At 40.4% G+C, this 19,824-nt stretch overlaps 1 protein-coding gene across 1 annotated transcript; it reads left to right on the top strand.

Moving 5' to 3' along the window:
* The first annotated feature begins 1,760 nt into the window (after positions 1-1,760).
* On the top strand, positions 1,761-15,868 carry LOC117479109 (phosphoribosyl pyrophosphate synthase-associated protein 2-like). Its single transcript, XM_034126131.1, is given in 13 exon segments — positions 1,761-1,875; positions 5,912-6,072; positions 9,059-9,111; positions 11,173-11,239; positions 11,678-11,850; positions 12,253-12,368; positions 12,458-12,513; positions 12,690-12,786; positions 12,788-12,839; positions 12,935-13,005; positions 13,158-13,304; positions 14,365-14,412; positions 14,414-15,868. Coding segments are annotated over 12 exon segments (1,074 nt in total). The 5' UTR covers positions 1,761-1,875; positions 5,912-5,989; the 3' UTR covers positions 14,525-15,868.
* Positions 15,869-19,824: the final 3,956 nt, after the last annotated feature.

Consider the following 19,824-nt stretch of genomic DNA (forward strand, 5'->3'; position numbering starts at 1 on the left):
AGCGTGGTTTTATTCCAAGAGAAACTATGGAGCAGAGAGTTCTCTTCCAGCCAGAGGTGATTTGTTGTACAGAGTTATTGCAGTGGGCAGGAATGTTTTCCTGTATCGGTCCTTGTGACAGGGGAGCTGCAGCAGTCTGTTGGAGAAGGAGCTCCGTTGACTGTCCAGCTGCAGGTGGAGAAGATGGGTGGGGTTATCTGTCTGTGCAGCTGCAGGTGGAGAGGATGGGTGGGATTATCTGTCTGTCCAGCTGCAGGTGGAGAGGATGGGTGGGGTTATCTGTCTGTCCAGCTGCAGGTGGAGAGGATGGGTGGGGTTATCTGTCTGTCCAGCTGCAGGTGGAAAGGGGGGTGGGGTTATCTGACTGTCCAGCTGCAGGTGGAGAGGATGGGTGGGGTTATCTGTCTGTCCAGCTGCAGGTGGAGAGGGGGGGTGGGGTTATCTGTCTGTCCAGCTGCAGGTGGAGAGGATGGGTGGGGTTATCATGATGGACAACAGCCTGTTCAGTGTCCTCCTCTCCACCAGCTTCAAAGGGGTCCAGCTTGATGCCGATGACAGACCCAGCTTTCCTGATCAGTTTATTGATCCTGCTGGTGTCACCGGCTCTGATGCTGCCCCCCGGCAGACCGCAGCAAAGAAGAGTGCACTGGCCACAACAGACTGGTAGAAGATCTCCAGCATCTTGCTGCACACGTTGAAGCATCTCAGCTTCCTCAGAAAATAAAGTAATAGTGACAGTAAGTTTAAGTAACAGTATGTTTAAGTAACTTTAAATCTTGTTTTTTATTCATTTTGGGTTGTCTGTATAGATGTGTGTTTTCAATTGAGCTTTTAATCAGCTATTTGTCTTATATTAGTCTTTCTGTCTTATTTATTTATTTATTTGATTGTTGTGCTAACTTGTCTTTTTTTATTGCACAGTTAAGTAAGTCATCCTTACTGCATGTTGGCATAATAAATAAGATAATTGAATAGCTCTTTTGTGTAGGGAATATAGGCTAAGGCACTACACATGAAACCAGGTTTATTCTCTAAACTGGAGCATTGAGGTTGTGTGACGCATTTAGAAAAACACACTGCCCTCAAGTGGCCTGTCACTAAACAACATGCACAATCCCAAGAGAGTTAAATCTTGTTGTTAAATTGAGTTCCTGCGAGAATAAGCAATGATACATTAAAAACATTAGTATTTTAGTGCATATTTTAATAAAACAAGTGGCTGAAATATGCACATTTGTTTGTGTATTTTTATAAAATGTTGTATGTAAGTAGATATAGTAGACAGTAAAATGTTGTATGTAAGTAGATATAGTAGACATTACAATGTTGAATGTAAGTAGATATAGTAGACAGTATGAAAATATAATGTAATATAATAAAAGAGAATACAAACAAATACCTATTAAACAAAACACAACTTTTTAATATGTTGGGTGTTGTTTTCACTTTTAAAACATTAGAAAGTTGAGTTCATAATAATCGGAAATTTGGAAAACGAGCAAACCTCCGAACAAACGTGGATGTTATTTGTAATTAAAAATAACATTTAGTAATGGGAAAAAACTATAAATATAGAAGATATGGAAATAATAGTGTATGAATAATTAAAAACGAACTGAAATCCGTACTGTCGACTTATTTCTCCGTAAACAAATACAAATATTGTTATTTTCGTGTTCATACGGGTCACTTGAATGCGTCTTGAAATCGACGTTTCCATTTCCTGTCCTGTGATTGGTCGAAACGAGCGTCACTCAGAACTGAACGTCACTTGAAGCAGGCGGAGTGAGAGGAGCAGGTTGCGAAGAACAGGAGGATTTTATACATTTAAATATAAGTGGTTGCATACTGTGACCGGACCTAACACGCAAGCTGGTGAGTAGTAATGTAGTTTTTGATTAATATTCCTAATTTATTCTGTATTTGCACATAGAAAGACTTTCTTATTGATGAAAAATCAATTCGCGCTTTCAAGAGCTTTGCTATGGAAAGCTTAGTCCTCTCGAGCTATCGCGAGACTTTGATCTTCTACCGTTAGCTTACCATATCTCATGTTGTTAAAGCTAAATATGTAATATAAGGTGGTGTTAATCTCAACCTTTAACTGCTTAATTAGTTAAATAGCACTATGACGTATATTACAGCTCACTGTTTAGCTTCTTAACACATTATTTATCGATTTAAAAGGGGCAACGTGAACTGCGAGATCCTCTGTTGTGCTGTTAGCTTAGCAGCATGCTAATGTCGTGACTGTTGATAGTTGATCAACACTTTGTACCTGCCGTTAAAATCACGATTTTAGACCCTCAAACGTTACTGACTTGCTTAAACAAAATGTGCAATGATTACATAATAACACAATAGTAACAATTAACATAATAACTTAATATAGTAATGAGCATTCGCACTGTTTTCTAGGTCGCACATGGTTGCATTTGAGCCTTTTGTTTGCTCTGTTGTTATTGTTTCAGAAACCCTCTCAAGCAATGTTAATAATACATCTCTATTTGTGCATCACTTTTAATGCCCAGAGGATGCAGATCAAAGTGCTTTGACCGTTTGATAAACAGGGAATAAGATAACAGTCAGAGGCTAAAAGACATTAGCACAAATGCACCATGTGTTCATGACACACACACACGATTCTGTCTACCTGTCCTAGTACTATATGAATGTGTATTATAGTTTGAGGCACAATTCGGATGTCAAAGGGAGTCAACGGTAAATTCATCACTATTTTTTTACACTTTTTCCCCAAGAAATTGTACTTTTTCTGAATTCTAAGAGAAATATAAGTAATTGCACACATTCAATTGAACTTGCAAAACTTTAAAACACAAGGATAACAGCTATAATATTTGGAATAAAAGAAAAAGCAGCAGGAGCATATTAAATAAATGGTAGTTTTAGTGTTTGCATAATATTTTAGAAACCATTATGCACTGAAATGGAATATTTTCATACCTGAATTAAATTGATTTCAAAGCAAATTAATATTTTTAATCTTAATTTATTATTTAAAGGTCACCTATCATGCTATTTTTATGCAATAGCATAGGTCTCAGATATATAAAAAACATGTCTATGAAGTGTTGAAACAGATCACCCATTCTAGCCATGCCTCATATCCCTCTATTTCACTTCCTGTTTCAAAAGTGCTGATTTGGGTAAAAAAGAAAAAAGGAGGGGGCTGAGCTCATGGGGGACCCGGCAGCTACTGTCTAAACTAAATACTGCCGTGATGAAACGCCATATCATGGATTATCAAGGATTATTTCTGAAACAGTATGGAGCTCAAAGGCTTTCTCTCTTGCCGGTTATACCACAAGGTGAGTTCCTTTTTATTTCCTGCTTCTTCACACACATGGGCCCAATCCCAAACCGCCCCCTACACCCTACCCCTACACACTACCCCTCCGTTCGCGCGGAGGGTCCGCCACATTAAGTGCTGTTCCAAACCAACGAGTGTGGAGAGGTGTGGAGGGGGAGTGGGCTATCAAGCCCTCAAACAGCGAGTCTGCATCGGTGCTGACTTGAGACCGGTCTCTACCTGACCGGAGTCACGCTGTGTGTGTCTGTCAGGAAACACGCTGTTTACAAACAGTTCCAGCAAACATCCACTGATAAATTGCGATGTTAACAACCTCATGATAACCTCATATTTTTTTAACTTAGGATCATACCTGTGTTTAGTCTAGAAAAAGGTAAATGTGTGCATTTTATTATAAAGTTGTGTATATTTACAGACTGTTGCAAAAACTAAGAAGCTTATAAACATCAGGTTTAAAACTAAAAGAGCTTTACAAAAAAGTAACACAATGAAAGATGTTTGGAGTTTTATTTGAGTTATTAATTTACATTTTTTGTCTAAGAGATGCTGATTTGAAACCGTTGTTACATACAGTTACGGCATTTCCTGTTTCTGCCGGAGAGAGGGGAGTTTGTCCCAAAGCTTGCCGCTGTATTTACTCCCTCCATCTGACAGGAGGGAGCCTCGTTGAGCTGCGAGTGTGGCTACAGACGGAGTTCACTCCGTCACGGAGGGGTAGGGTCGAGGGAGTGGTTTGGGATTGGGCCATGCTCTCCAGTACAGGTTAGCTCTGAGTGTTAGCGATGCTAATGTAAACACTGACCATATTACGTCTAAAACAGTCGGGCATTGTTTCTGATAGCAACGTTTCTGATAGGGCCGTGGGTCCACATTTCAGATATTATGTCATATCGGACGCAAATCTGGATCAGCTCCGTTGTTCCCCCGTTTTTAGAGATTTGGGTACGGAGGAAAAGAGAGGGTTTTATTTCCTGGCGCTGCGTGAGTTCCCTGACACACCGGGGACACATGTCTATGTATAAAAGACACCAAATAGTGCATTTTGCATGATAGGAGACCTTTAATTGTGTTTCATGACAGTTGTTCCATTTCCGCAATAAATAAAATGATGATGCAAACATGATTCTGTGGAACACATTATGGAAATGTATTATTGAAAATCAGGAAATGCAACTCCTAACGTGTGATACCAGACAATGCTGTTGCTCTATCTAAAAGGAGAAGTGCTGTTTGCTGAATGAGTCACTGTATCCTGATACACTAGGACTTATTTCCATTCAAACAGAATTATGCTGCAGTTTTTAACTTCAACACAACCTAGACGTGTGGTGCCTCTGCAGAGTTTCTATGGCTACCCATCAGCCTGAATGCACATTTAAATTAAACTGGCAATATATTTTCATTTCATCCATTTACTTGTATATAGACTCTTCTGGCACTATTTCTATTCTATTTGTATTTACTTGCACATCTCAAATCATTCTCTTGCTCTATTTGTTATCAGTTGTATTTGTTCCATGTCCTATATATATGCATGGAGCTGCTGAGCACATGATGATAACGACTTGAATCTTGAAACTTTAATCTCCACACTCACTTTACCTTCTTGTCAATAAAGGCTGGTTTTACAGTCGTAACTTTCACGATGGGTTTTCCATAATAATAATAATGATGATATTAATGTAAGGAAAGGAGAATTATGCTGCAGTTTTTAACTTCAACACAACCTAGACGTGTGGTGCTTCTGCAGAGTTTCTATGGCTACCCATCAGCCTGAATGCACATTTAAATTAAACTGGTATTTGCTTTCCACCTCCACCTCCACACACTACCTACTTAATAAAGAGTTTCAAGTTTCAAGGCTTTATTGTCATTTACAAATTAGCTACAGAAAGTATAGTTATGGCAACGAAATGTTTAAGTCCCAGGCTCCTCCAACAGAGCAACATGTGTGTATGTGTATATGTATATATATATATATATATATAGAATGTTTTGAGTTGTGCAAGTAAATGGAAATAGTGCAAGAAGAGTCTATACACAAGTAAATGGAATGATATATTAGATACATAATCATTTAATTTCATATTCTGCTCTTGTACATATCCCATATTCTATTTACCTGTACATAGACTTTTTGCAGTGCACTACTTTTTATTTTGTATTTTATTATATGTTGCGTTGTTGGAGGAGCTCAGGTCAGAGTAATGTCATTTCTACACTGTAGCTTTTGTGCATATGACAATAAAACCTTTGAATTGAATAATATGCAAAATGCAAACGGATGAATGTTTATCGATGTTCTTTCAAAAGTTCCGGTGTGATGGTTTTACAGTTGTAGCTTTCATGATGATAATAATAATGATGATATGAATGTATGTTTGTCCCTGTTGCTCTGTTGGAGGAACTTGTGACTTCAGTTTTTCATTTCCATTTCTACACTAGCTGCTGAGCACATGATGATAAAGCCTTGAATCTTGAATCTCCAAAGTCACTGTACCTACTTGTCAGTAAAGGTAACTTTCATGATGGCTTTCCATAATAACAATGATGATAGTAATGTATGTTTGTCCCCTGCAGGAAGGGCTCAGCGCAGCCTGGGTGCCCAGGGATCCTCTGCCTGAGTGCAGGGAGAGCAGCGAGCGCCCCCCCGGAGTCATGGACCACACCAAGGGGGGCCTCGTCATCTTCAGCGCCAACTCACATCCCACCAGCAGGGAGCTGTGCAAGAGGATCTCAGAGTGAGCACACACACACACACACACACACACACACATACATACATACAGATACACATATACACAGAAACATATATACTCACACGCACGCACACACACAGAGAAACAAACATACACATACACCCACAAACATACACACACACTCCGTATACACTTATACATACACACACACTTATACATAAACACACACACTCCAAACACACTTGTACATAAACACACACACAGAGAAACAGACATACAAACATACACATACACCCACAAACATACACACATACACTTATACATAAACACACACACACACTTATACATACGCACACTCCAAACACACTTATACATAAACACACACACACACACACACACACACACACACACACACTTATACATACACACACACACACACACACACACACTTATACATACGCACACTCCAAACACACTTATACATAAACACACACACACTTATACATACGCACGCACAGGGCTGGACTGGGACAGCAAATCGGCCCTGGCATTTAGACCCAGACCGGCCCAAATCCATAAAACAAACGAATAGTAGCGGTTCCTGACAAGAAGAATAACTCAGTATAATTTAAAAAAACGCTATTATTATCCTTTTTACGTACCAGGGGCAAACAAAACTAATACATACCACAAGTATGTGTAACTATCAATCATTAGAAATTAGACCTTCAAACCCTCTCACAAAGCGAACAGTGACCGAGCACTAATAGGGGGGTATGCCCCCCACAGAAGATTTTTTTTTTAAATAACCCCTTAAATGATGACTTCTAGTGAATTTAGGGGGGGGGGACCCTATAGTGCCCTGCCTCCCCTTTCTATGACAACACAATAGAGATAGGACCAGATGAGTCTACAGGATGAGTCGACGGCATCTTTTTATATACATTGACGCTTTCATTTAATTTTTCCATCCTTTTTTTTAATCGCTGTAATTGTATTGCCTTTTTCATCTGTACACACGACACCTATTGCACGTCTGTCCGTCCTGGGAGAGGGATCCCTCTTCTGTTGCTCTCACAGAGGTTTCTTCCTACTTCCCACTGTTAATTGTGGGGTCTGTTTTGGGGAGTTTTTCCTTGAGCGCTGCAAGGGTCTCAGGACAGAGGATGTCGTACCTGTACACACTGTGAAGCCCTCTGAGACTAATTGTAATTTGTGATATTGGGCTATATAAATAAAATGTGATTGATTGATTGACGCACGCAAGGGGCTATAGTGCAAGTCTTAGGCGGCTGGTTTCTCAGAACCTCACAGAGCACACAGAACTGAAGGAACACAGGTTTAACCAAAAATACTATCCACTGTCTTTATTTTTTTTCCTGAGAATAGGTTTGAAAGAGACAGATTTAAATTTACAAAGAGAGTTGAAGCAACATTTGACAGAAATCCCACATAAATTACAAAAGTACACAACTAGCAAGATATATATACTGTATATATATACTGTACATACAAAGTAACTTATATACTAGACTGAAATAACTAAAATGAATGCTTGTTGTGGAGAGGGGCACTATGTCGTGTGTGTGTGTGTGTGTGTGTGTGTGTGTGTGTGTGTGTGTGTGTGTGTGTGTGTGTGTGTGTGTGTGTGTGTGTGTGTGTGTGTGTGTGTGTGTGTGTGTGTGTGTGTGTGTGTGTGTGTGTGTGTGTGTGTGTGTGTGTGTGTGTGTGTGTGTGTGTGTGTGTGTGTGTGTGTGTGTGTGTGTGTGTGTGTGTGTGTGTGTGTGTGTGTGGTGTGTGTGTGTGTGTGTGTGTGTGTGTGTGTGTGTGTGTGTGTGTGTGTGTGTGTGTGTGTGTGTGTGTGTGTGTGTGTGTGTGTTGCAGGTGACCTCTTTGGTCCCTGATAGAGGTCCATACAAATAGGCATTGACATAACAATACCACACAGTTAATGGTCAAAACTACATGTGTGCCTACATTTTTTTTATCTATTTCTATATTATTCATTCTATATATTGTCAATCAAAACTACCACAAAAAGCTGACTATAAACATTTTGTTCAGGTCCCAAAAGACCACTGTTGCCCTTATAAACACATAAGTAAATAAACTAAACAAAACAAGCTGCCAGCTGACAGTAATTGTTCATGAATGATGGTTAACAAAATAATGACATTCTTTCAATGAGACAACGTATCAGAGTCCCATTAAGCTATATTTTAACTTGCCAGGGAAAACCTAAAAAAGCCAGCTTACTAGCTTGAAGGCTAACGAATGTTTCTCTTATAATATTTGTCTTATTAGTGCTTCATCAAGGGGATATTAATGGGTTCCAGAACTACAGAGTATCATAACCTTAATAATAATCTTTTCCTAATTTTCTTAGCTTCTGCTTACCGCGAGTTCTCCTCCCTCTCCTCACTCGCGCTGATCTCTCTCTCCCTCTCATCTTCTTCCTCACCACCAATATCGGCCACGGGTACTAAACATGTCGGTTATTTTGACACAAGCGGCAGCATCAGCACGAAGGGCCTGCTTTTTTCTTGCCCGCAATTTTTCTGCTCCCCCTTTTCGCTTGGCCTTCGTCTTCGCCTTCGCCTTCTCCATTTCTAACTCGAACTTTTTTTTTTCTCGAAAAAATAAAATAAAATAATCAAATAAATTCAATGAAATGTAAATGTATTTCTGAACCTGTAGCCTCCCAACAGCAGCAGCAGCGCGATGCTTTGCATATTTCCTCGTGTTATGTGTAAACAGAACATTCCTTGAAAAACACACCAACACTCTCCTGGGATTCCCAAGGACACGCAGTGTGTGTTTATAGAACAGAGGACTTTCTCCTGTGTGTGTGAGATAAAATAAAACGCTGACAGTTAACGAGGAGAACATGTAGATTGTTTAAAAAATGCATGTCTATACCAAGAGGGTTAATCATGTTTCTTTTCCTTTGTTTAAAATGGTATACTGTATGTTGAAGCCTTACGTCTGTCTGTCAAATGTAAACATAAGAACTCTGTTTGTGTTCCAGGCGGTTAGGGGTGGAGCTCGGTAAAGTGCAGGTGTACCAGGAAGCTAACAGAGGTACGTGCTGGGTAACATTTACTCAAATAATGAATGCACGTGATTTATGATGAGATTTGTTTTCAAGGGTCCTATTCTGCCTTTTGGGTTTTCTCTTTCCTTTTAGATTCAAAGGTTTTAACGTCATGTGCACAGAAGCTACAGTGTAGAAATGGCAATGAAAATGTTAAGTCCCGAGCTCCTCCAACAATGCAACATGGTTATATAAGTCATAAACAATAAAACAAATTAAAAGTAAAAGAAAACGTAATATATATATATAACGTATATACAAGAACAGAATGTAAGATTAGATTTAATACGGTTTATTACAGTGATAACTATTAGATAAATACATTAGGCGCTTTCACACCAAGTACTTTGCCGTACTTAGTTCATGAGAACTCTTTAGTTCATGAGAACTCTTTAGTTCTCATGAACTAAGTACAGATCGCGTTCACACCGGAATAAGTCCCTGAGGGAGGATTAGTCAAATGAAGCCGCTGACGTCACTTCTTCTTCTTCTGCTTTGGGTTTACTGGCAGGCCGCAAACCACTTCACGGCGTATACTGCCACCCGGAGTCCCCGGCCGGAAGTCCCCGGAGTTGGGGACTGGCTTCAGTAGAAGCTGCTGGGACTCCCAGCAGCTTCTACTGAAGCCTTCAGAGTAAATCGCCAGAGCACCGACACCTCATCTCCACCGCTCCCATGTTTTCTTTTGTGTTGCCATAAGTTAGTCTCTCTGCGTTTCTGCGCTGGGCTAATGCTAATGATGCTAATGCGGGCAAATAAAATGGCGGCTTCACAAAACCTTTCAGAGTTTTACGGGGCGTGGTTTGCAGTCAGTTTAGCTTCGGTTGCTATGCTAACATCACCCATGTTATACCAGAGAAACTTTCATAACAGCGTTGTGATGCCAAACAGCGTCAATTCAGACTGACACCAAACAGCGTCAATTCAGACTGACACACATTCACTTAAGGGGAACTGGGGATATGTAACAGCTGCTTGTGTGACAGTCAGACAGTGAATACTTTAGAGCCGTGTGAGCTAACCCGGAGCTAACGGGAGAATAAACTCCCGTTGAAGAGCAGCAGCACTGCAGCGGTCGGTAAATGCCGCTGAAACACATTAATAAACAATGAACCACGGCACTCTGGAGAAAAGTATAAGGTTGGAGAAGTCGTTATTCAATTTAATCTGGCTTCGTATGATTAAAAGCAACACGATCATCGACCCGACGCAGTCCCCGGCCCGTTGTTGTTGTTGTGAGAAAATCAGCGACGTAAACTGTGACGTCATGACGCAGCAGCGGCAGCTCTGGGCAGTGTGAACAGAGCGGGAGCTGAAAAGGGAAACCGGAGCTGAACCAGAAAAGCTCTCGCTAGGAGCTAGAAAGTGAAAAGCGCCGGTGTGAAAGCCGCATAAGTTCTAGTTCCGGATTTATTTGGTGTGAACGCGACATTTCAGAACTATATCGGAACTATAGTGGGAAAAGTACTCCGGTGTGAAAGCGCCTAATGTAAGATATTTGGTGTGTTCTATAGGTTTTAGTGCATGTAAATGGTCTGCAGAGGCTAAAATCTCCGTGTTTCCTCCAGAGGGAGTTTCTCTCACACATGAAACATGTCACAGGAGAGTCATTAAATACATTTATGAACCTTTACCCAACAACGTTTTATTTTAATTAAGTCTGTAGAACAATGTCAGTGTGTGTCTGGTTTGTTTGGTGGATTTGAAAAAGATCGCCAGTACAAAGGGGAAGAAATACATAAACTACAGTAAAATATGCACATTTAATAGTAGATATTTACTATCCTGCATGTAGTCGAGGTATTTTGGGTGAAAAGTTCCTCAAACTCCTGTTTCTGACATTTGGCTTCAGATTTCTGCTTTCAGTTTTTATCTCTCTTCTGTGGGAGGATCATTAATTGGAATGCTAGTATCTACAATTTCCCACAGTGTGTGTGTGTGTGTGCTCAGAAACTCCTCTGAAGAAGCTGACAGGAGGTAGGAGTGTGTGTGTTATTGTGTCACTCAATGTGTGTTTATGTGTTCTCACGTCCTGATTGTTTCCATAGAAACACGCGTGCAGATCCAGGAGTCGGTGCGAGGGAAAGATGTGTTTGTGATCCAGACGATGTCCAAGTATGAAAAACACACAACTGCATATTTAACGAGAGACACCAATCCACCGGCTGATTAATAAACCCAATTCTCTCCCATCAACACATCAGCACACAGTGACGTACGATGATGGCAGCAGCTGGTTTTTTGTAGTAGTTTACTATTAAAGAGGTCTGAAATACGGAGGCCGAGACGCAGAAGCGTTACAGCGGCACACTCCTCTTCCATTAAGAGAAACACGTTGCAGCTTCAGAAAGGATGCAGATATAAAAACCCAAATGTTCCACATGAAGAAACATCTTCAGCGACTTGACAACACGTTCAGCTTTTAGAGAACATTCAGCAACTTGAGGAAACATGCGCTGCGTTTACTAAAAGCTGCAGAAACCAAACGCTGAAGAAGCTCTTATAACGTTTTCTCTTCCTCCTCCTCCTCCCTCCTCCTCCTCCTCTCCTCAGGGATGTGAACACAACCATCATGGAGATGTTGATCCTGGTGTATGCCTGCAGGACCTCTTGTGCTCGCAGCATCACGGGCGTTCTGCCTTATTTCCCCTACAGCAAGCAGTGCAAGATGAGGAAGAGGGGCTCCATCGTGACCAAACTCGTCGCCTCCATGATGTGTAAAGCTGGTACGTAACACACACACACACACACACACACATTATATTATTTATTACACGGTTAAGTTGTATACTCGATTCTGATTGGTCGATTCAGAACATGTGACACGTTGTTATTACAGACCGCTGTCAAGGACTATAATGACCGTTGCTAGGGAGGATATAGAGAAGGGAGAGAAAGGAAAAGATGGAGCGCTGGAGGTCAGATAGGCAGACAGGAAGTGAACACTAACAGGAAGTGAACACTAACAGGAAGTGAACTCTAACAGGAAGTGAACTCTAACAGGAAGTGAACTCTAACAGGAAGTGAACTCTAACAGGAACACACATTATCCCTGACTTATTGGGGAGTGACTGTGTTTGATCTATTTCTCACCTGGTGAAACGACCAATCACTGCTCTGTGTTGCAGGTCTGACCCACCTGATCACCATGGATCTGCATCAGAAGGAGATCCAGGGCTTCTTCAACATCCCTGTAGACAATCTGAGAGCCTCTCCCTTCCTGCTGCAGTACATCCAGGAGGAGGTGAACACACACACACACACACACACACTTTTTTCGTTGTTTGCAAATCTGACGCATAATCACTGTCATTATTGTCTTTGTCCCTTCAGATCCCGGACTACAGAAATGCTGTGATCGTGGCCAAATCTCCAGCTTCTGCCAAAAGGTGATCAAATCAGACCATTTAAGAACATCAGTATTTATTCCAATGTACAGTATTTGATTTGACATTGAATCTTCACAATGAACCAATCACAATTGAGTATTTAACGAAGCCATGTAATGCATCTTTTAAATCTTGTATCTAAAGTATTGTAACCCTCTCTCTCTCTGTGTGTTCAGGGCTCAGTCGTTTGCAGAGCGTCTGCGTCTCGGCCTCGCTGTGATCCACGGAGAGGCTCAGGACGCCGAGTCGGACCAGGTGGACGGACGCCACTCCCCCCCCCACCGTGAAGACCACCGGCGCCATACACCCCAGCATGGACATCCCACGTAAGGCACACACACACACTAAGTCCTGTCATCACTGTGAGTCATATTCCAGGGCGTAGGGAAGATTTAATATGAACTTGTGTTGGTGTTTGCAGTGTTGATCCCTAAAGAGAAACCCCCCATCACGGTGGTGGGAGACGTAGGAGGACGCATCGCCATCATCGTGGTGAGCGATTTTCACACTTTGTTCTACGACATAAAATACGTCAGTAAATTCCCCACTGGTGGATTTAAAAACAATAAATGTCTAAATGAGACGACTAAAAGTCATCACGCCCAACATTATCTTGTTTGAGACGCGTGTGTTTGTTTCCACAGGATGACATCATCGATGACGTGGACAGCTTCGTGGCGGCGGCAGAGACGCTGAAGGAGAGAGGAGCGTACAAGATCTTCGTCATGGCGACACACGGCATCCTCTCCTCCGACGCCCCGCGCCTCATCGAGGAGTCGGCCATCGACGAGGTGAGAGGGATAAATAGTAAACGGGAAAAGAAAAATCTGCCAGGGATTGTGGAACAGCCTAATCTCCTTTCCTTTCCTAAAGGAGATAACAAAGGATGCATTGAAGCTCCTTTACCATCATCTAGATCAGTAGTTCCCAACCATTTTTGTCTCTCGATCCCCTTGAGCTGGTCTCCATTCTATAAGAACCCCCCCTCACTCATTTCTGGTGTTAAACCCTCTGCAATCGTATTCAACCCAACTGACATTAAATGAAAAATAAGTTGTTGTCACCCTTACTACAAATGCATATACACTTATTGTCAGTGAAAAATAATAATATTATGTTTTTTCTAGCACTTTCAACATATTTTATTAAGACTAGAGCTTTTAATGAGACCTAACCATTCATCCATTCTTCTATAGCCACTTTGCAACTAATGTTGGCTAATTGCTGTGTGCGCCGCCGAAGCGTTAACGTGAACTACAGCAGTGTTACAATCAACACCGTCCCGGGAGAAACTGTTACTCACGGAAATAATTTGCAATCCCTAATCTTTTTATGTGACCCCTCATGTACTGCTAGGGGTCCCCGTACCCCTGGTTGGGAACCACTGGTCTAGAGCAGCGGGTCCCAACCTTTTCAAATCAGGCCCCACTTAAGAATCTAAAAAATGTTCACGGCCCACATTCAACCATAAACAATACGGAGGCTAAATAGAGTTCTGATTGGTCAATTCAGAACATGTGACACATTGTAAATCCAGTAGAACAGACCGCTGTCAAGGGCTAAGGATGATCGAGAAAGAGAAAGGAAATTAAAATTCTTAATAATGAAATGTTTCCACACAAATTATTTGGCGGCCCAATTGCAATGCCTTTGCGGCCCACTAGGGGCCCACGGCCCACAGGTTGGCAACCGCTAGTCTAGAGAATCAGCTCTTATCATGGCTGCAGCTCAGAGACTTCCTGGTCATTTTTACTCCACTAGAAACCTTCCTGAGAGGAAACGGATATTGAACAACAACTTAAACGCTGTGTTTTATTTCATTCTCCTCCCCCCCCCCCCCCCCCCCCCCAGGTGGTCGTCACCAACACGATCCCCCACGAGCTGCAGAAGCTCCAGTGTTCAAAAGATCAAAACGGTCGACATCAGCATGATCCTATCGGAGGCCATCAGGAGGATCCACAACGGAGAGTCCATGTCCTATCTGTTCCGAAACATAGGAGTGGACGACTGAGACACACACACACGCACACGGACACGGAGAGACAGACACACACAGAGATGCACACACACACACATGCACAGAAACACACACACAGAGACATACAGGCCATTTGCCTTTTCAGATCTGATCAGAGCTGAATGTCAAACACTGAAATGAACTACACACACTTCCTGCTTTTATCATAATTTAATAAATGCTAACACTTTTCTTGAGTGCAGCTTAAAGGGATAGTTTCGGAGGTCTTAAGTGGGGATGTAAGGAGAAGTCTTCCATTATCAGTGAATCACTTACAGAAGGTAATTGTCAAAAAACAGCAGGAGTTTGGAGAAACAATCAGGAATACTAGCAAAGCAATTCTCTGCAACACTTATTGTAGCTTACTTTAAGGAAAAACCCATCTAAAAAAATGAATATCAGCCAAACTGTACGCTTTATTTGGAATATATATATATAATATAAATACCTCACCCAACCCCACTTTAAAACACTCAAACTATCCTTTTTAATTTAGAAACTGACTGAACACACACTGATCCGTGTCCTTAATGGATTACTGCCTCTCTCTACACACCTCAGTTTTTTACTCTTGTCTCTTTCTGACTCACATATCCATCTCCATGTGTTTCAATAGACGTTAATGTGATATCTGTTAGCATTGAATGTCTCTTTGCAGTACAGTCTCCTTTTATTAATAGCATCAGAAAGAGTGCCAGTGCCTTCTACAGGACACACACACACACACACACAGGCCTTCACACTCATAATTAATCCAGACATAATCAGGTGTTCCAGCTAATTAACTCCAGCGTATCAGAGTGCATGCTGTTGTTTATTTATGTGGTGTCTGAATGTGCCACTAATATGATTAGCTTAGCCTGCTAGCAGCTAACCGTAGCACGTAGATGCTAACCTGGTGTCAAATCTCATTGCTAACTGGAATTAACACGGGAAATGTTTTTATTTTAGTGAATAATATCTGTTACATATATCATTGTGTGCCATCATTTCAATACCTGCTTATGTTTTATATTTAATGCCACAAATGAGCAGCTGGAAGTTGAAGAAACGTAGAAAATAGAGCATTTTTGAAGCAGTTTTTACGCTCCGGGTAGAAGTGTGAGGTCAATTGGTCGTGTGATGAATCCTGAAGAATAACGGTTGTTCACACACACACACACACACACACACACACACCTCTGGGTGTTCAAAGAGTCCTGAAGCTGGAAGAGTGAGTCAAACTTTTTCTGATGACTGAAGCAGGTCTTTGTCACTTTACCTGATGTGTTCCCAAAAATGTTTTGTATTTATTTTCAACACTTAATACGAATAAATATGACCGAAGAAAGTAAAGTCTGTTTTATTTGTGTGTATTTTCATTATGTGTACACAGGGGCGGTGAGGAACTGTACTATTGTGCAATACATACTGAATATAGACTATGGGTAGATTGATTCTACAATTTACAGATGTTCCCTAAACGTCTCACGTGCAGGATTTCTTTTACATAATTTACCATGACTTTTATTTTGAAAAACTATAGTATGAAACACATTTTTAAACCGACTATACTATGTATTCGCAGAATCAGAATGGGAGGGATGAAACCCTCTTCAATGGTCACACATGCAGAGCACAGCACAGTGTTCTCTGCTTTTAACCCATCCTAGTACCAGGGGTCTAGTACTAGGAGCAGTGGGCAGCTATTGTACAGCGCCCGGGGAGCAATGGGAGTGGGGGGCGGGGGTTGTCCGGTGTCTTGCTCAAGGGCACCACGGCAGGGCAGGAGGTGAACTGGGACCTCTCCAAGTAGCAGTCCACACTCCATATTTTAGGTCTGTTCGGGGACTTGAACCGACGACCCTACGGCTCACAGTCCAAGCCCCTACTGACTGAGCCACTGCTGGAAAAAGGTGACATACTAAACTACCATTTTTTTTTTTTATCTTTCAACATACTATAGCTATTTTTCATATTTTAAGACATCATCTTTAAAAACTACTTCCCCCCCCCACCTCTTTCAAACATAAAAAAAAGGTAATTATTCAAGAAAACCAATGTTTTCCACCTGTTTTAAAGTCCTACACACATTGAAACACAATGAATGAGACGTAAAAATGAATCGACCAGATGTATTTCTTGCCTCTCGGGGCTTTTAATGAGGGAGACATGATGGGTAATAATCAGCGAGCAAACATCAGAAGGCTTTGTGAAGGCAGAAGCAGCATTTAAAAGTTAAACTAAAGAAGAAGTCATAACAAGGCAGCGAGGTCACTTCCTGTTCAGATCTACAACCAAAGTGACTTATTGTGGAGATAAAAACAACTGTACAAGCTCACATTTGGTCTGACAAAGAGATGAAACTGTAATAAAAATACCAAGTTATGGCTGATTTTCATTCCTCTAAACAAAAGCTGTTTATTTGACCCTGTCCGATAAAGGAGCTTAATGTAAATATACTGCATGTAGTAAACAAATACTTACAAATCATGAAATACTGTGGATTTGCCTCACTTAAACATCATAAATCACTCAACCTGTTCATAGTTTTATGACATATTTCACCATAAATCCAGGAAAGAATACATGTGTCAGTCGAATTCTCATTTTCCTGTTATAATTCCCATACTTTGATCACATTAGCCGCTTTCAATCTAATACACAATGGGACAGATACCTTATTTTAAAGGCATAACAACACACAACACTAAGTCACAGAGTGTGTTGAAGTGACATTTCTGTAAAAGTGTTTCAGTGTTTGTAAGATGACAAACTAAATATGTTTTAATATTAGAAAAGGTCTACAGCCTCTATGAAGGCGGTGCTTTAGTTCGATGCTAATGCGAACATGCTCACAGTGACATGCTGATGTTTACCTTGTTAGTTGGCAACATGTGCTAATTAGCATTAATTACAAAGTGTAGCTGAGGCTCATGGGAAGAGTTTGCTGGTAAACCAAAAAATAATTAGACAAATTATTAACCAGAAGATGGTGCTAAAAGAAAAGACAACTCATGATTTATACAGCCTAATCAAACTGAGTGGTGCAGGAATGAGTTCTAGCACTTCCTGTCCCCTGGTCTGGAAGTCAATGGTTTACTGAAGGTGTTTTGGTTGTTACCCTGAAATAAGGTCTGTGGTTAACACAAGCTGAAGAGACTTTGACGTTTTGTTAGGAAATACCCAAATGGTGGATTTAAAAACACAGCTTGCTAACAAATGTCTGAATGAGGCGACTAAACGTCATCACACCCAACATTAGCCTCCTTTAGCTTAGCGGTGGTGATGTGCAAGTATCATAAACGTTTATTTTCCACTGAGATTATTTTCTAAAATAATCCGAAATCACATTGAATACGACTTCCCGCGCACCACCCAACTGTTTCCTTATCCAGAATGTTCCATTGATGCAACCAAATCAGAGCTCGCCAGCAAGCTGTATTATCTCGACACAAACTCATATAATGGTGAACAACAACATTTGAATACACATTTTGTTTGTTCAATACTTGTGTGTGAACACTGTCTAACTCAGCACCATTTTCCCATCCTCATGCTCATTTGAAAACCTTTTAAACAACTCCTGGATGATAGTCAAATCAGAATACTTATATTTATAATGATTTATTTACAAACAGAGATTGTACTGCATGAAAACATATATTTCCGCGGGAGCATTGAGACGATAACGCATCAGCCAATTTAAATTAAGAGGCTAAAATAACCCATCTCTGGTGGAATGAATCTTCAAAAATCTGACCGTTAGAGCAAGTATTTTTTAACATTCTGGGTTTTTCCGCCCACAATTTAATCTGACAAAGAAGGAACTTTGTTGTAAAAAAACAAATGTTATGCGTCTATACCTGAACCTCCATTGTTTCCAGGAAAAATGTGAAATTAAAATCTGACCTTGATCGACCGTTTGTATTGAACCCATATTTGTTCTATGTCGGGTTGTTCCACTAACTCAGGTTAATCTTCTAAAGTCATAATACTGGCACAGGGGATTTTCTACTCCTCTCCTAATAATGTTAATAATGTGAAGTGAGTTTACATGCACAGTTTCCTGATTAATATTGAAGCTCATTTACATTTCTCAGAGGAAAAACTCTCCTGTACGTTAGCATAAAAACAGCCAAATTAGCATAACAAAGGGACGTTAGCATGACAGAGCTGCGTTAGCACAACAGAGCTCCGTTAGCTTAACAGAGCTACGTTAGCATAAAAAAGGACGTTAGCATGACAGAGCTGCGTTAAGCACAACACGTTAGCAAAAACAAAGCTACTTTAGTCGATGAGCAAAGACAACTAATGATTGAAACTGGGAAAAATATATATATTAAAATGGGAACAATTTACTTTATCTTTGAGTATTGACTTTTGTATTTTATGCTTTAAGGAAGTGCGTTTGGTTTGTTTAAATAAAATCAGAAATGCTAACTAGCTTATTTAGCTAACAAGCTATTAATAGTTGTTTTTTTCAGCAATTCTTTTCTCCACTGTAAATTATCCACTCCATATCTTCGATCAATATACTAAGTATCTCAGTTTAAGCGTCCTGGTGTAAATACTTTTTAAAAAGATTATTGTTTAAGAGATTTTTAAAAACTGTACAATATCAATATCTGCCTCAAAAATGCAGCATGAACTGGATTTTTCACCTGTTTGGCTCTATACTAACTATGAGTGCCATAATGAGATGCAGAGGAGCAGTTTTAACCTCCAAGAAATGTTTGAGCCAGCTGACACTGATGAACAAATCCTTAACATATTCTCAGATGTAATGTAGCTTGGACTCAAATACCTATGCAGTAGTAAAAAAGATCCTCATACTACTAACAGTGGTGGAAAGTAACTATGTACATTAACTTAAGGGCACATTTAAGGTACTTTACCTTGTACCTTTTTCCTGACAATTTATACTTCTACCTAAAGTAAGATGTTTTTGTATAAATTAAATGAGCCAGTTTCTTTAAGCGTATCATTTTCTTGACAGATTTAGAGAGTTTCATTTGTATTTTAACAGATTAATAAGGGATATTATGTGGCAATCAATTAACATTTTTGTAATTTTTCCAATATTTTTTAACTTTAGTTTTATATTTAAAATGTTGAAATTAATACATTAAATAAATGTAAATTATTCAACTTACTTACCTACATAAACCGTTTTCCACCACTGTTCATCTATCCCTAAACAATTTTTCCTGATTCTGGTTGTTGGAAACGTTTTCCTGATGTGCATGTGAACCCACACACACACACACACACAGCGGTTAGTACACACCCAAAGATACACAAACCGTTAGAAG

This window comes from Trematomus bernacchii, unplaced genomic scaffold, assembly GCF_902827165.1.
Source record: "Trematomus bernacchii unplaced genomic scaffold, fTreBer1.1, whole genome shotgun sequence".
Lineage (NCBI taxonomy): Eukaryota > Metazoa > Chordata > Actinopteri > Perciformes > Nototheniidae > Trematomus > Trematomus bernacchii.